At 43.5% G+C, this 18,518-nt stretch overlaps 2 protein-coding genes and 1 long non-coding RNA gene across 4 annotated transcripts in view; 2 read left to right on the top strand and 1 right to left on the bottom strand.

Moving 5' to 3' along the window:
- Positions 1–15,305, top strand: part of LOC124117429 (putative glycerol kinase 5) — a 41,909-nt gene extending 26,604 nt beyond the window's left edge. Inside the window, exons 11-17 of the mRNA XM_048393952.1 lie at positions 2,260–2,386; positions 3,148–3,252; positions 5,220–5,270; positions 5,944–5,987; positions 6,624–6,787; positions 7,127–7,260; positions 10,469–15,305. Of these exons, the coding sequence (XP_048249909.1) occupies positions 2,260–2,386; positions 3,148–3,252; positions 5,220–5,270; positions 5,944–5,987; positions 6,624–6,787; positions 7,127–7,260; positions 10,469–10,623 (780 nt within the window). The 3' untranslated portion in view covers positions 10,624–15,305. The remainder of the gene's footprint in view (positions 1–2,259; positions 2,387–3,147; positions 3,253–5,219; positions 5,271–5,943; positions 5,988–6,623; positions 6,788–7,126; positions 7,261–10,468) is intronic.
- A 678-nt stretch (positions 15,306–15,983) lies between these two features.
- The window catches only part of LOC124117427 (GTPase-activating protein skywalker-like), a 63,109-nt gene continuing 60,574 nt past the window's right edge, over positions 15,984–18,518 (bottom strand). The window contains exons 12-13 of one of the 2 annotated variants that reach the window (XR_007220253.1): positions 17,825–18,000; positions 15,984–17,659 (exon numbers count right to left, since the gene is read on the bottom strand). The gene's annotated coding sequence lies outside the window, so the exon portion shown is untranslated. The remainder of the gene's footprint in view (positions 17,660–17,824; positions 18,001–18,518) is intronic. The other variant, XR_007220254.1, reaches the window with a different exon arrangement.
- LOC125378528 lies at positions 17,621–18,358 on the top strand. The gene is made up of 3 exons (XR_007220255.1): positions 17,621–17,715; positions 17,980–18,057; positions 18,225–18,358. It is a non-coding gene; the product is annotated as an uncharacterized LOC125378528 (long non-coding RNA).

The following is an 18,518-nucleotide window of genomic DNA, read 5'->3' as shown; positions in this document are numbered from 1 at the left end:
TTAATTGAGATTGTTCACTAGTCAATATATTAGCAAAAATCGCCATGGGTGCTTATTAGAGCGGGGCGCTTATTACGTCAAATACGGTATGTATAACTCTGTAAAGTTAATAACTTGAGTCATGCCTGCATGTCCAAAATACCTTGTTTTCTAATTCTAATTAGGGCTATATTGGGAGGGTTGTGATGGGCCCTCCCACCCACAACACAGGGAAAATGGAAAAAAAAAATGAAATGTATATTATCATTGATAAAAGACATTTTTATCACTTCCGTCCTGATTTTGCTATCAAAACTTGCTACCTTGCAGAAGGAATCGCTTCTGAAATGATTTCCCTGACAGTGCTGTGTCAGGGGCAGTGACTCCAGCTATACACTGAACCATGCCTTTTCATGTCCAAATTATATGTTTTAATTAAACAAAAACAAAAAAAATACCAATTTTTTTTTTTTAGGGGTAACACTGTAAACCAGCTGAAAGAAATTTAAATCTTTTATTAGTATTTTTCATCTTAGAAGTAAAATTCACATTTTGCATCAACTTCATCAGTGGAATGACTATCATATCAGATCCCTGTAGGATTCCGTGTTAGAATTAGGTCCAAATAGATCGGGAAGTCAGGCTCGGTGAATTGGCCAATTCCGTGTCATCATACCCCAGCAGTGTGGATCGATGCTCACAATCTCAATCACTGGATTGTCTGGTCCAGACTTGATTATATACAGGCCGCCGTCATATTGCTGGAATGTTGAGTGAGTGCAGCGTAAAACAACAAACAAACATACACAACTTGATAGTGATCATAGGATTAATCCCTGGTCTCCTCAACAGGGTGATGGAGAAGTCGCGGTAGGCGTAGTTGTGTTTTCGGTTACCCAGGAGTGAAGACCATTGTAGCTGGTCCAAGTCTTAGACATTGTTGTGAGAGGCGACTAACGGGATGGGGTGGTCAGGCTCGCTGACTTGGTTGATGCATGTCATCTTATCCCAGTTGCTTGGATTGATTCTCATGATGTCAATCACTGGATTGAGTGATCCAGATGATTATTTTTAGGACTGCCGCCCTATAGCTTGAAAATTGCTGAGTGCGGCGTTAAACAACAAACAAAAAACATTTTGTCTTTTAAGACTTGTCCAGAGGGCTCACGTAATCCTTAGTTCACTATGCCTCAGAGTATATACCTAGTCCTACTAGGGGCGGTCAGGTAGCCCAGTGGTTAAAGCATTCGCTCGTCCCGCCGAAGACCCGGGTTCGATTCCCGACATGGGTACAATGTGTGAAGCCCATTTCTGGTGTCCCCCGCCGTGATATTGCTGGAATATTGCTAGAAGCAGCGTTCAACCATACTCACTCACTCACCTAGTCCTACTGGAAAGAGACTAAAATGTTTACTATGTTTTATTGTTTACTATGTTTTATTGTTTACTATGTTTACTGTGGGTGCAACAAATACACTATGAGGCGAAAACGGTTCTTATCACAAAGATAGGGTAACAAATACGAACATCACGTTCACAAATATAGGGTAACGAATATGAATATTAAATCACGAATACAATAACAAGTCAGCAGTTGATGTATTATTTGTTATATTCAGTGAAGCAATAACAACATTAATTATTTGACATGGTTTGTTAATTGTTAATATATTTTACATTTATATACTGCACTTATCCAGGTAGTATCTGCTCAGATCAGACAAAGACTAGTGACCATAATACTGTCAAATTAAATATAATAAGACTGTTGTCTTTGAAGAAATCTATACATATAATATGCTCTTATGGATATTTTTAGGTACAGGGTATGTAAATGCACATGATTGCATATTCATAAATATTTGATTCTAGTGGCCACGAATACGAATTCAATTCTTGAATAGATACGGTTTGATTCACTGAAAACGCAAGTGAATCGTAACAGGCCTAGTGTTCACATGGTCTGTCTGTTTTATTCACTTCCAATTTTTGCAGCGAAATTGAAGCATTGAGAACTGGTTTAGAGTGATAGCTTTCAATAGCTACTTGTCAATGAGGACTACCATCATTAGATTAGAAATTGAAGCATTGAGAACTGGTTTAGAGTGATAGCTTTCAATAGCTACTTGTCAATGAGGACTACCATCATTAGATTTTGACTTGACCTCTGCACACTAGAGTAGTCCCCGACTAACGGCCTGGCATGGAGTTTAAAGTCTGTGTGTCCTGTGAGAATGTTTGTAAAGTTGATGTAAGAACTCACTCACTCACTCACTCCAGGTGGCGGACCAGCAGGGCGCCATGTTTGGTCAGTGCTGTTACGATGTCGGCGACATCAAGTGCACCATGGGAACAGGGACGTTCATTGACCTCAACACCGGGAACAAGCCACACGCCTCTGTCGCAGGTACTCACAGCTCTCTCATGGTTTTCATACTTTTTCTAAATTGGCTTAGTCAACACAGATTCTGTACAAAGCTTCATCACTGTATGTTTCTGTAGTAATAAGATATTTTTCTTGATAACTTGACGCTATCAGCTCATTTTTGATGTGGACTCGTTGACATTTTCACTTATGACACAACTTGTTGACCTCACTCTCACTCTGCTCCACTCTACTCTGCTCCACTCACTCCACTCCACTCCACTCCGCTCCACTCCACTCCACTCCACTCCACTCCACTCCACTCCACTTCACACAGCTCCGCTCGACTCTACTCTGCTCCACTCAACTCCACTTGTCACGATATGGCTGAAATATTGCCGATGTGACATAAAGCATTAACTCACTCACTCACCACTCAACTCACACAGCTCCACTCCACTCCACTCCACTCCACTCCACTCCTTTGTTTGGGTTGATTGTATTATTATTTTTAAGTCACAAATGATGGTAAATAAATTCAATTTTCTATTAAATACAGATTTTGTTATGTTTTCAGCCTTTTTTTTTACTTTTCTAAAATATACGGTAGACTCAAATATACAATACGAAAATACACTGGTAATAGCAGGAGCATAATTAATGAACAGACACGGAACTGAGACACGATACAACAGATGAACAAGAGGCTGCTGGAGATTTAGAAGCAAAGCGTTATTAATATTGTCCTTCTATTTTGGTGTTACGAAAGTTGTAGAAATATAATCTCTTGCTGTATCCTTCAGGCCTGTACCCAATCATCGGGTGGAAGATCAAGGACGAGATCACGTACCTGGCCGAGGGTCTGGCGGCCGACACGGGGATCACGCTGGAGTGGGCCAAGACTCTAGGTACAGTCTTAGAGTTGCTTCATGACGACCTGTGCTGGGGGGGCCAAGTCTCTAGGTACAGTCTTAGAGTTGCTTCATGACGACCTGTGCTGGGGGGGCCAAGTCTCTAGGTACAGTCTTAGAGTTGCTGCATGACGACCTGTCCTGGGGGGGCCAAGACTCTAGGTACAGTGTTAGAGTTGCTTCATGACGACCTGTGCTGGGGGGGGGGGGGGGGGGGGGGGGGGCCAAGACTCTAGGTACAGTCTTAGAGTTGCTTCATGACGACCTGTGCTGGGGGGGGCCAAGACTCTAGGTACAGTGTTAGAGTTGCTTCATGACGACCTGTGCCCGGGGGGGGGGGGGGGGGGCAAGACTCTAGGTACAGTGTTAGAGTTGCTTCATGACGACCTGTGCTGGGGGGGGGGCAAGACTCTAGGTACAGTGTTAGAGTTGCTTCATGACGACCTATGCTGGCCGCTAGAGGTGACATCATAGATTGGTGGTCAGACTCGGTTTGTTGGTTGATGTGTGCCTTTGTCAAAGGTGAAGTACAATGAAATATGGTTACATAGGCACTCTGTCTGAACTAGCACAGTGGAGTCAGGAAGACAAACGCCTCAACAAGCATGAACCATGCTGGTTCATATACATGAAGTGTTTATGTCACATGAGAGTGTTTAGTATAACACTCTGCTACTGAAGATATTGACATAATGTTTAGTATTCTTGCCATTTTGTTCACTCTTTTCACATAAATCTTACTGTGTAATCAGGGAATTGGTTAATCTGATTGATGACGCTTGGAATGGCGTTGCACTGTAATGGGGTGGGGTGGGGTGTGGTGGCCTAGCGGTTAAAGTGTTTGCTCATCACGAGGAAGGCCTGGGTTTAATTTCAGGTACAATGTGTGAGGCCCATTTCTGGTGTTTCCAGCTGTGATATGGCTGGAATATTGTTAAAAGCAGCATAAAAACTCACTCACTCACTCACTCACTCATGAAATAACATGCTCAACCGTCCACTGCAGATGCAAATATGTGTGCTCACTGGGGATATACTAGATACAAAATATTGAATCCTGCAGCACATCCTAGCACAGGTAAGGCATGTAACTCTGCACAGAGAGTTGCAGTGAGTGAGTGAGTGAGTAAGTTGGGTTTGACACCACTTTTAACAGTATTCCCGTTATATCACGGCATGTAAGCTAGATGTGTGAGGAAAGCCTGAAGTGATGCAGGTCTTAGACGTTTACCACTAAGAACGGGTATGGTGCTGACAAACCTAGAAACATAAACATGTTGAACCAGATTTCAAACCCACAATCATAGGTTTCTGGTGTGCAAGTGATGCAACTCTTCACAGCAGTTTGCAGTGCCTTAGATGACTGGGCCACTCTGGACCCTGTACATATCACTCACTCACTCACTCACTCACTCACTCACTCACTCACTCACTCACTCACTCGATCACTCGATCACTCACTCACTCACTCACTCACTCACTCACTCACTCACTCGATCACTCGATCACTCACTCGATCACTCACTCACTCACTCGATCACTCTCACTCACTCACTCACTCACTCACTCACTCACTCACTCACTCACTCGATCACTCTCACTCACTCACTCACTCACTCACTCTCACTCACTCACTCACTCGATCACTCACTCACTCACTCGATCACTCACTCGATCACTCACTCACTCACTCGATCACTCACTCACTCACTCACTCACTCGATCACGCACTCACTCACTCACTCACTCACTCACTCACTCACTCACTCACTCCGGTCCTGGAGACTCTACCTGCCTGTTGGTTTAAAGCTTTGGCTAATCACGCTGAAGACTAAGCAGTGTTTTCTTCCGCACTTGGGTAAAACGAGAGAAGACAACTTGTGGTGTCCCCCGCCATGATATGGCTTACACATTGCTAAAAGTGGAGTAAAACCTCCTCACTCACACACTGTTGTTGTTTTAAGGTTTCTTTGAAGACGTAACAGAGACGGCCAACATTGCCAACACTGTGGAAGGTATGTTCTCCGTGTGTCCTCATTCTTCTGGGGTGGCCGTGTAGGGGGTGTCGTTACTTACGAAGGATTTTAAGATGAATGAGAAAATGAGCTGAAGTCTGAGTATTTGCAAAACATTTTTCGGTGGCATTGTAACACGTTTTTTCACTATGACTTTTCTATATATGAAAGTATCTTTTTTTCCCAATACAAAATTTGAAATAAATGTGCCATTTGGCTTAGCAAAGTCTTTACCATGTTTATTAAAAATTAAGTTGAATCAATGTTTATCAGAACAACTTTGATTTTTCCCACGTTCAATGAGTACTGTGAAATATCAAATAATAGTTATGATTGTGTATAATTCTAAGAATACTACCCCTATTAAATTATAGCCATCACACTTTAAAAAATCCACTTCACTGTCAGCTGTCCCAACCAGTTGTTTGGTAAACTGTACCTTGTGAAAAAGCCTCTGAACAGGGTGGGATTCGTCACTTCTTTCCTGTGCTACAAGTTACAAGACCGAAATTTTTCAGTCTACTCTTGCACACGTTTTTGGCTTAAATCACTGCCAAAGTTAATTCTAAATTTTAAAAAGACAAATATGTATGTTAATTTAGGGAATTTGGATTTTGGAGTCGGTATAAACATACTATTTACCTTAAGAGAACATTCACATTTTGTTTTTCAGACTCTGCAGGTGTGTGCTTCGTCCCTGCGTTCAGTGGGCTGCAGGTACTGATGTCCCATTCGTTATCACTTACCTCACAATGTACCAGTGCATGTTCTAACACACAGACAATATTTCTTGGAATACTTCGAATTACAAACTCTTAAATTGCCTCAGTATATACTACCGGTACTCATAAGAACCTGGCATGACATATTAACTATAGTATTATTAGATAATCGGAAGTTCTTCAACTTCTTTTGAGTAGTATATGAAGGAGATTTCACGGGGTGTAGACCACGGGGGCACTGTCAACCTTCGAACCTGCATGGAAGCTGACGTTGTGTATTCTCAATGTTGGCAGGGGGCACGGGTGGCCCAGTCGTCTAAGGCGCCGCGATTCGCTGTGCAGAGTTGCGTCCCTTGGGCACGCCAGAAACCTATGATTGTGGGTTCGAATCCCGGTTTGCCCCGATTATGTTTCTAGGTTTGTCAGCACCATACCCATGCTCGTGGGTTTCACCGAAGTGGTAAACGTCTGAGACCTGCATCACTTCAGGCTTTCCTCCCACATTGAGCTGACTTGCTGTGATATAACTGGAATACTGTTAAAAGCGGCGTTAAACCCAACTCACTCACTCACTCAATTTTGGCAAATGGCACCTCCCTAAAGTCTACAGAATTGCTCTTGAACATGACAGGCACCCATTAATGATGACCGTGCCACTACCTCGCTTATCGGACTGATGCCCAACACAACCAAGGCCCACATCGTCCGAGCCATACTGGAGTCCCTAGCATTCAGGTTCAAGGTCCTGTACGAGACGATGTTGATAGAGACCAAGATCCCCCTGTCGTACGTCAGGTCAGTATGTAGTTCGGGGCCCTGAATGTGTGTACGGTGTGAATATGTATGCAGTGTGATGCTCATTGCCCTAAGTATGTATACGATGTGGTGATCACTGCCCTGTATGTTATGTCAGCAAGAGATATTTTGCGTCCATTTCTTAAGGTTCCTGGAAAGTATGTTCGAAACAACATTGTTGATGAAAGTTTTCTTTTTCGGTTTATAACCTTGGTGTAAATTTATGAGTCGGCCTACTCTGATTTCACTCTTCCCCAGACTTGCAAGACCTCAGAGTCAGTTTTTACCCTTTACTTTTGTCCAACAATATATGACAGGTGAACTTTTGACCTTGTACAGAGCGGACGGCGGCGTGTGCAACAACGACTTCATCATGCAGCTGATGTCCAGTCTCATCAACACCAGCATCGACCGCTCCACGCAGCCGGACATGACGAGTCTCGGGGCCGCGTTCCTGGCAGGACTTGCTGCAGGTGACCTTGAACCTCCCTCACTCGCTCTCTCTCACTCTCTCTCACTCTCACTCACTCACTCTCACTCACTCACTCACTCACTCACTCGCTCTTTCTCACTCGCTCTCACTCACTCACTCTCACTCACTCACTCACTCTCTCTCACCCGCTCTCTCTCACTCGCTCTCTCACTCACTCACTCGCCCTCACTCACCCGCTCTCTCTCACTCGCTCTATCTCACTCACTCACTCACTCACTCACTCACTCACTCACTCACTCACTCACTCACTCACTCTCACTCGCTCTCTCTCTCTCTCATTCGCTTCCCTTACTCACTCACCAACTTGCTTGTTTAGACAGCTGCTTGTCATAAGAGACATCTTAGTGGACATTGCTCACATTATCAACCACTGGTTTGTCTGGTCTAGATTCGATTTTTTAAAGGCCGCCAACTTATAGGGTGAATATTGCTGAGTAATCTCTCCCCTCTTTCAAAATGTTCAAATGTTGAGTGCAGTTTTATTAAATAATTATTGCAAACATTTTCGAGAAAAATGCCAACCCATTGAATTACCAGCTCTGTCATTATAAAACATAATTCAACATGACCATCCTCGTTAGTCCAGTGTGTTGTATGTCTAAAGACCATGCTATTAGGTTGATACTTTGGACATAACTGCAGCCACTTCGGTGGTCGAGCTGATAGAGCATCTGCCTGGAGGTCAGTGGTTCAAACCCCAGACACACCTCGGTGGTGGAGCTGATAGAGCATCTGCCTGGAGGTCAGTGGTTCAAACCCCGGACATTTCATACCAAGAGATGTTGAAAGACGGTACTTGTTGTTACCCTGCCTGGCACTCTGCATTAAGGGGCTAAAACACGGACTGGTCGGTTCAGATTCAGTATAATGTGTCTGAGTTTGGTATTCATGTTAAACTGCGGCATTGTATCTCCGGGCAAGTGTTTTTAAACCGGCATTAGGCCAGACTTGTAGAAACAGACATGCACCCACCCATTTCACCTCACCATTTGCCCCAACCCCAGTCACCACAGCTTTGTCCAGGAAGTGGCGTTACATCCCTAGTTCTCTTCTCTGGAACTTTACAGAGAATTTTTATCACTCTTTGGTAGAAGATTGTTTTTAGCATTGTCTTTTCAAATCGGGTGAATACAAAGCTATGGAAGCATATGGGTGCCAGGTGTTTATCATTATAGATTTCAGATGTAATACGCTGGATAGCTGCTGAGACTCCATGAGTCATGGAGTGCAGTTGGATGGGTGACTGTGTTCGTTGGTTGGATTCCGTGAGTCATGGAGTGTAGTTGGATGGGTGCCTGTGTTCGGTGGCTAGACTCCGATAGTCACGGAATGTAGTTGGATGGGTGACTGTGTTCGGTGGCTGGACTCCGTTAGTCACGGAGTGTATTGGATAAGTGACTGTGTTCGGTGGTTGGATTCCGTTAGTCATGGAGTGTATTTGGATGGGTGACTGTGTTCGGTGGTTGGACTCCGTTAGTCATGGAGTGTAGTTGGATGGGTGACTGTGTTCGGAGGTTGTGACTCCGTTAGTCATGGAGTGTAGTTGGATGGGTGACTGTGTTCGGTGGTTGGACTCTGTTAGTCACGGAGTGTAGTTGGATGGGTGACTGTGTTTGGTGGTTGGACTCCGTTAGTCATGGAGTGTAGTTGGATGGGTGACTGTGTTCCGTGGTTGGACTCCGTGAGTCATGGAGTGTAGTTGGATGGATGACTGTGTTCTTAGGTTGGACTCCGTTAGTCATGGAGTGTAGTTGGATGGATGACTGTGTTTGGTGGTTGGACTCCGTTAGTCATGGAGTGTAGTTGGATGGGTGACTGTGTTCGGTGGTTGGACACCGTTAGTCATGGAGTGTAGTTGGATGGGTGACTGTGTTCGGTGGTTGGACTCCTTGAGTCATGGAGCGTAGATGGATGGGTGACTGTGTTCGGTGGTTGGACACCGTTAGTCATGGAGTGTAGTTGGATGGGTGACTGTGTTCGGTGGTTGGACGCCGTTAGTCATGGAGTGTAGTTGGATGGGTGACTGTGTTCGGTGGTTGGACTCCGTTAGTCATGGAGTGTAGTTGGATGGGTGACTGTGTTCGGTGGTTGGACTCCGTTAGTCATAGAGTGTAGTTGGATGGGTGACTGTGTTCGGTGGTTGGACTCCGTGAGTGATGGAGTGTCGTTGGATGGGTGACTGTGTTCCGTGGTTGGACTCCGTTAGTCATAGAGTGTAGTTGGATGGGTGACTGTGTTCGGTGGTTGGACTCCGTGAGTGATGGAGTGTCGTTGGATGGGTGACTGTGTTCCGTGGTTGGACTCCGTTAGTCATGGAGTGTAGTTGGATGGGTGACTGTGTTCGGTGGTTGGACACCGTTAGTCATGGAGTGTAGTTGGATGGGTGACTGTGTTCGGTGGTTGGACTCCTTGAGTCATGGAGTGTAGATGGATGGGTGACTGTGTTCGGTGGTTGGACACCGTTAGTCATGGAGTGTAGTTGGATGGGTGACTGTGTTCGGTGGTTGGACTCCGTTAGTCATGGAGTGTAGCTTGATGGGTGACTGTGTTCGGTGGTTGGACTCCGTGAGTCATGGAGTGTCGTTGGATGGGTGACTGTGTTCCGTGGTTGGACTCTGTTAGTCATGGAGTGTAGATGGATGGGTGACTGTGTTCGGTGGTTGGACGCCGTTAGTCATGGAGTGTAGTTGGATGGGTGACTGTGTTCGGTGGTTGGACTCCGTTAGTCATGGAGTGTAGTTGGATGGGTGACTGTGTTCGGTGGTTGGACACCGTGAGTCATGGAGTGTAGTTGGATGGGTGACTGTATTCGGTGGTTGGACACCGTTAGTCATGGAGTGTAGTTGGATGGGTGACTGTGTTCGGTGGTTGGACTCCGGAGAATGTCTAGGGCTTCGGCCTGCCCCACACTGAAGCACATGTGGTGTCTCCTAGGCACGCGACTTAGTTCAAAATTTGCCTCTGTTCACCCAGCAGTGAATGGGTACCCAGTAGGATGAGATGGTAATGTAAGTGTTAATCTTCTAGTATAGTGCCTCGTGGGCTGAGAATGAAATTGACTGCACACTGATCCATTGACCGGCGTAATAATGTTGTATTTTGAGCGCGCTTTTGGGTGCGGATTTGGCATATTATTATTATTATTATTATTTTTATTATTATTATTATTATTATTATTATTAATATAGGTGTGTGGGAAAGCAAGGACCAGTTGCGCCATATCCGGAAGTCTGACCGAGTGTTCGAGCCCCAGTCAGTCTGGCCTCAATACAAGGACATTTATCGACAGTGGGAGCGAGCTGTGACAAGATCGCTGCAGTGGTACCGGGAACCGGATAGCTGACAGAAACTGCATCGCCAGGAACCATGGCGACCACTAACAGAATCCTCAGCATTATATAACAGTCAGCAATCTGGTATTTTATCAACCATGATCATCTTTGGTATATTAGGCAGTTTGATATTAGCAGTCGTGTGGAGAGTAGCATATTCGGGGATCTAGCAGTCGTGTGGAGAGTAGCATATTCGGGGATCTAGTGGTCGTGTGGAGAGTAGCATATTCGGGGATCTAGCGGTCGTGTGGAGAGTAGCATATTCGGGGATCTAGCGGTCGTGTTGAGAGTAGCATATTCCGGGATCTAGCGGTCGTGTGGAGAGTAGCATATTCGGGGATCTAGCGGTCGTGTGGAGAGTAGCATATTCGGGGATCTAGCGGTCGTGTGGAGAGTAGCATATTCGGGGATCTAGCGGTCGTGTGGAGAGTAGCATATTCGGGGATCTAGTGGTCGTGTGGAGAGTAGCATATTCGGGGATCTAGCGGTCGTGTGGAGAGTAGCATATTCGGGGATCTAGCGGTCGTGTGGGGAGTAGCATATTCGGGGATCTAGCGGTCGTGTGGGGAGTAGCATATTCGGGGATCTAGCAGTCGTGTGGAGAGTAGCATATTCGGGGATCTAGCAGTTGTGTGGAGAGTAGCATATTCGGGGATCTAGCGGTCGTGTGGAGAGTAGCATATTCGGGGATCTAGCAGTCGTGTGGAGAGTAGCATATTGAGGAATCTAGAATAAAATGGTCTTGTCAGCAGGGGTGTTCACACTAATTGGGATATTACACAATCATATGTTGTTCAAACGTATTTAGGAATATCTTAGGAGTCTGCAATGTATTCTTTAGTTGATAATATATGCTACACATGAGACGTTAAAAAAACACCCAATGTTTGCAGGTTACTATGGGTAATTGGTTGGTGGGCATGGCAACACGCAGCCTTCCAACTGCAGGTGTTCCTTAACATATTTTGAGTAGTATACATGGGTTCTGGTACGGTCAAGTAGCTACAGCTCTAGGAGGCACTGGTGGCCCAGTCGTATAAGGCGCCGCAATTCGCTGTGCAGAGTTGCATCCCTTGTTAGCACGATTCCTGTGTTCGTGGGATTCGCCAAAGTAGTAAACGTCTTAGACCTGCAACACTTTCCTCCTTTCCTCCCACATCAAGCTGACACGCCGGGATATAACTGGAATACTGTTAAAAGCAGTGCTGAACCAAACTCACTCACTCACTGCAACTGTCTGTGCAGAGTTACATGCCTTACCTGTGCCAGGATGTGCTGCTGATCTTGAGTTTGTCAGAACCATACATGTGCTCATGGGTTTCACGGAAGTGGTATATATCTAGGACCTGCATCGCTGGTAAACTGTTCACACGTATCATCGCAACTCACTTACTGCAACTGTCTGTGCAGAGTTACATGCCTTACCTGTACCAGGATGTGCTGCTGATCTTGAGTTTGTCAGAACCATACATGTGCTCATGGGTTTCACGGAAGTGGTATATATCTAGGACCTGCATCGCTGGTAAACTGTTCACACGTATCATCGCAACAAACTCAGATGCTCCACAATCCAAGACCACTCGTCACCATGACTTATGTGTAGAGTATTTAAACATTTCAAGGTTGTCTAAATGTTGGTTGAATGTGATTGATGAACCCTAACTATTGTTGAGTAGTATGCTTGGTAAACCCTCGTGAACCACGTTCATCCTAATTATAGAGGCATTATGTTCTATGTTTTAACTTGATTTGTACATTATGAAAGCAATATTTAAACTTTGCAAAAGTCAGTGAACCTGACCTGGTGTGTGTGTGTGTGAGTGAGTGAGTGAGTGAGTGAGTGAGTGAGTGGGTGAGTGGGTGAGTGAGTGAGTGAGTGAGTGAGTGAGTCTATACTTGTTGTGCCTTTGTGCCTGTACCAAAAGTGCCTTCCACATACGTGCGGGACATGTTTGTGAACCAATATTCTGAACAGTTGCTCACACTCGCATTCACCAATGCCTTGTTTTCCTACCGGGTACCCATTTACTGCTGATTGTAAATTGTGGGAGTTCTGTAGAGTTTTCACTTGTCTTACAGATGACAAATCACATACAGAATTTACATCCTACCGGGTACCCCTTTACTACTTGAGTAATCAACCATATGGGATCGGTCATATTAAAATTTGAAAGGGGGTTTCAGGGACAGAGTAAGACACATACTTTCTGTGAGTGTCTGTACCATGACAAATCTAGATTGTGAAAAAGAAAGTCTTGCCGACTCAAGAAGTTAGAGAGAAATAATTTGTGTAATAAAATATTTCATAGACCATTGCCGAACTTTCTCTTTGTCCAACATTTTCTTGCACAAATTATTTTTCCCCGAAATCCTGAAACATTGTCTTGTAATGTGACCCGAGTTGACCTTTCTTAAAGATCGGAAACGGTCGAAGTTTGAAACAAGATGGCAGATTCTGTATCACGTCCAACATTCTGATTGGACAACATTATTTGATTGTTGCAGGAAACTGTTCCTTTATTTTACTGCAAGAGTATATGTTGTCTGTAACAACAGGTGTTTCTGTGGTGTGGTTATGATGTCGGAGAATGAAAAGGGGCGTGATGTTGTCACTCAAACTCCTCATGTCTTGATATGCATCGAGTGAGCTGCCAGTGAAATGACCGTTTTGACAGTGAATGCTGGATTTGACCCATGAAGATAGAATAAGTCTTCACCAACCCATGGTTGCCGTAAGAGGCGACTAACAGGAGCATGTTGTCAGGCTCGCTGACTTGGTTGATACATGTCATCGTATCCCAATTGCGTGGATCGATGCTCATTGCTGAATGCGGCGTTTAACAACAAACAAAACAAACATAAATCAAATGAACTTCTTTTGTTATGGCATTTACTGTTTTAAGTGAAGTTAATACTTTTATATTTTGTTAACACAGAGATGGTTATATTGTTGATAATGTTATGGGTTTGTGTGACATTCCTGCAAGGTGAATATTCCAGAAATAGTTCTTGAATAAAAATACTTTCATTTCACATGTGTGACGTCATTTGACGTTTATCACACTTTGAAAGAGCGTTTTACAAGAACTAGTCAAAACCACATGTGCATGTTTTCTGAAAGCTCAACTAAGTACTTTTTAATTGTTTTTTGTAGTCATTGTCTATATGAATATGAGATGTCAATATGTCATCTAAAAAAATTAAACAAATGAGGAAAATTTAACATTGTGATGTCATTTTATTATTTTGGTAATAATAAATGACTTGCTGTCAAGGAAAGATATATACATGATATAGTTTAGATGTTTCAATTAACATGTTGCCATAATATTTTAGTTTAGACATAATATTACTTCATTTAGTCTTTGTCCATCGATATTTATTTTTCTAATATTTATATCCATAAATTTGCATGCCTGTTTCTTTTTAATTGGTATTTTTGCATTAGTATTAGACGCACTGTAGCTCACTTGAATTGGCTTGAATATTTGTTGATCATAGATCATCTTATGTTGATTAAGACAACAAGGATCATCTCCGAGTCATGAATCAGCTATAAATTCTTTGTTAGATTTTTATCAATTTGTTTTTTAAATGCGAGACAAGAGGTAATATATTTTTTTATTTTTTTAAACAAACTGTTCAAGGCATGTGTGTACGTTACCTGTCAACTGGTATGATTATTTATGCAGTGTGTACGTTACCTGTGTGATTATTTATGCGGTGTGTACAACAATGAAGAAACTAAAGCACACCTGATTATTCATGTTACTATGGTTAATCTTTCATGTCTTAATCAGTCATGGCATGACAGATTAACTATAGTAACATGACAGAATTGGGTGTTCTTTAACTTCTTTTGAGTAGTATGTGTCATCAGTAGAGAAGCAAGGGAACACATGAAGTAATATTCTACGTCTGTAGCAACTTGTGGGGTAGCCTAGTAGGGCTGGGACGATACACCAACTGTGTCACGATACGTATCATGATACCTTACTCACAATCCGATATGTATCACGATACTTGCATGTGCTCTTATCTGTGGCGCGTAAGCCATCTTTTCATAGACAGGATGGCCAAATACCTTGCACACTGACGATTTACAGTTGGCAGTGTCAAGTATGGCACAACAAATGAAAATATTTGTTTTCAGTATTAACTTGCACTACTGATTAGTGTTTAGTGGAACAGTTATTAAAGCAAACATTTACGGTCAAACTCGATATTTTTTACTGAGTGTGAATCTAATCGATGCTTGTATCGAGAAGTAAAAAAATCGCGATGCATCGTCCCACCACTAAAGCCAAGTGGGTAAAGCGTTCGCTTGTAACGCTGAAGACCTGGTTCGATTTTCCACATGGGTACAATGTGTGAAGCCCATTTCTGGTGTCCCCTGCCATGATATTGCTGGAATATTGCTAAAAGCTTAAAACGATACTAGAATGATGTTAAGTTGTGAGAGTAGGTGGGGTTGAAAAGTGAGAATGAATGCATTATGGCCTTGAAAATGGAAAACTGATGGTGTGTTTACACTGGGTGTTTACAGACCAGTGGTTGAAGTACTTTACTACAGGAGTTGTTTCATTGTGTTTGTCGACTTGATGCAATGATGTCTGTCCACTTTGATAAGCACAGAATTATGTTTTCACACACTTTTGTAAAATTAAATGAATAAAAAAGTCTATTCTATTGATTTGGAGTTGTACAGATGGCAAGCAATCAAAAGCTGACGGTAGCTCGCCAAACAGTTATGAGCGAGGAGACGATTCTGTGTATGACTTGAGGAATCTTTGTTTACGCTGCTTTTGTGTCCATGGCTACATGCTCTGCAGAGTTGCATCCCTTAGCCAAGCCAGGATGTGAGTAATGTTGGTTTAAGTCCCATACTGGTTCCATCAGCCCGTATCGGTGCTTGCGGTCACACCACAGTTGTAGACTTGCATCACTTGCTGTGATGTGACCAGAACGAGAGTGCTTTGAAAGGCAGCGTGATACACAATGCACCCGTTTGATTGGTCAGCCGCTGTCCATCGGTCCCCATCAACGGATGCTGGTTGTACGAGGCGATCAGGGATCAGGTGGTCAGGCTCGGTGACTCGGTAGATGGCATGTGAAGTACCCCGACGGCATGGATCATTGGTCATAACATCACCCACAGGATGTCTGGTCGAGGCTTGATTATGTACAGGTCGCGGTCATGTAGGTGGAATATTGCTGAGTGCGCATTTAAAAAAAAAAAAAACCAACCAACCAAATCATAGTCATGCTGAAGCGGGCTTTGAACCCTCGGACGTTAGAGTCAAAACCTCCACACAAGATCAGAGTGGAAACAAACAACATAAAAGGATGCACAAAAAACAAACAAATAGTGTACTTCTTTCATTTTATTGTTTGGGGGCTAAACACTGACCGAACAGGTAGAGCAACACGCCCACACTGAGGGCTCTGAATACGACATGTGCACAGGCAGTTCACAGTGTACTATACATATCACCTTAAATAGATCCTGGCATATTGCAGGTACCAGGAGCTGCATCTATTGAAGCATTATGTTAACCATATAATCACAGCTAATAATACATCTGGCATATTAAATACAAGGTAGATACGAGTTCCCAGGACAGGTGCCAACATCAATATTGTCAGTAACATATGTGATACATATTGCAACTGGACTTCAATCCATGGTTATTATCAGATATTTTTGTAATTATTTCCCATGTAGGAAAGCGTGGTACATCAGAGATGTCACACATATCATTGACATAAAACCTTCTTTAAGAATAACTGATTAGTATGAAGGGACTGTTTGGTAAGTTTTAGTTTTGATGCCAACCATTCCTCTGTGCAGCTATTTACACTGATTACGGTATTGGTAATAGGTATATGTGCAGGTACATTCATAGTGTGATCTCATACCTTCAATTACAATCAGCTGGTGCCACCACAATCTTCCATTTGGAAATGAGAGTAGGGTCTATCACCGCTTTTACCAAAATTGCTGCCATATCACAGAGAGAGCGCCAAAATTGGAACTACATAAATTTTACCCATGTCGGAATCAAACCCAGGACTAAAGCGTGCTGGCTAACGCTTCAACCACTAAGCTACCCAAATGCCACCTATATGACAGCGGTCTGTAAATATTTGAGTCTGGGCCAGACAATCCAGTGATTGACATCATGAGCATTGATCCACGCAATTGGGAAACGACATGTATCAACCAAGTCAGCGAGCCTGACCACCCGTCTCCTCAACAAGCATAGTCGCCTTTTACAGCAAGCATGGGTTGCTGAAGACCTAAAAAATATTTCTAAAACAACACTGACACTTATAAACATATCAAAATGAAGGATTCTCGTGTAAGCAAACAGGGATTATGACAAAGGAGAGGGCACAGCACTATATTCATTTGTACAAACACTAACTAGGTCACACCTCTTACTTGGGAAGGATATTACTTAATTCATATTTCTGAAGAAATCAGAAACAATGGACTACGAACCTGAAGTTACAAACTTTCTTGAAATCACACAGCAAAAAAAGAGGTTAAAATGGTATTGGAATTCATACAAAATGTACCCTGTCAAGGGTATACATATCGACCCACATAAGAACATACAATACTTGAGTTGCCATTTAACAGAAATACAACGTAAACGTTGCAGTGATGAGACATATCGAGACCCACAGTAATGGAATGCTGTGTGGAGCACATCCTGCTTCCATCAAAGACACAAGACCAGGGTCCATGATCTTAGCGCTAAGATTGTCGTAGGTCTGTGTACATGTTTGAGTACAATCATCCAAGTGCTACGATTACTTCATGGAAAAGCCCAGTGCTCTGTCACGTTAATCGTAGCTTACGATTACCTCTACTCCCAGACCGTGACCTTGACAGTCATAGTTCTAAGATCGGTTCATGGAATAGCCCAGTGCTCTGTCAAGGTGATCGTAGCTTACGATTACCTCTACTCCAAGACCGTGCTCTGATTAATTCATGGAATAGCCCAGTGCTCTGTCAGGGTGATCGTAGCTTACGATTACCTCTACTCCAAGACCGTGCCTGATTACTTCATGGAATAGCCCAGTGCTCTGTCAAGGTGATCGTAGCTTACGATTACCTCTTCTACCACACTGGACCTAGACAGTCGTAGTTCTAAGATCGGTTCATGGAATAACTCTGTCAGGGTGATCGTAGCTTACGATTACCTCTACTACCACACTGGACCTAGACAGTCGTAGTTCTAAGATCGGTTCATGGAATAACTCTGTCAAGGTGATCGTAGCTTACAATTACCTCTACTACCACACTGGACCTAGACAGTCGTAGTTCTAAGATCGGTTCATGGAATAACTCTGTCAAGGTGATCGTAGCTTACGATTACCTCTACTCCAAGACCGTGCTCTGATTAATTCATGGAATAGCCCAGTGCTCTGTCAGGGTGATCGTAGCTTACGATTACCTCTACTCCAAGACCGTGCTCTGATTACTTCATGGAATAGCCCAGTGCTCTGTCAAGGTGATCGTAGCTTACGATTACCTCTACTACCACACTGGACCTAGACAGTCGTAGTTTGTAAGATCGGTTCATGGAATAACTCTGTCAAGGTGATCGTAGCTTACGATTACCTCTACTACCACACTGGACCTAGACAGGCGTAGTTCTAAGATCGGTTCATGGAATAACTCTGTCAGGGTGATCGTAGCTTACGATTACCTCTACTACCACACTGGACCTAGACAGTCGTAGTTCTAAGATCGGTTCATGGAATAACTCTGTCAAGGTGATCGTAGCTTACGATTACCTCTACTACCACACTGGACCTAGACAGTCGTAGTTCTAAGATCGGTTCATGGAATAACTCTGTCAAGGTGATCGTAGCTTACGATTACCTCTACTAC

This window comes from Haliotis rufescens, unplaced genomic scaffold (genome assembly GCF_023055435.1).
Source record: "Haliotis rufescens isolate VD_foot unplaced genomic scaffold, xgHalRufe1.0.p SCAF_123, whole genome shotgun sequence".
Classification (NCBI taxonomy): Eukaryota; Metazoa; Mollusca; class Gastropoda; order Lepetellida; family Haliotidae; genus Haliotis; species Haliotis rufescens.
The sequence above is the reverse complement of the archived record's forward strand: the minus strand, read 5'-3'. Positions and strand labels throughout refer to the sequence as shown.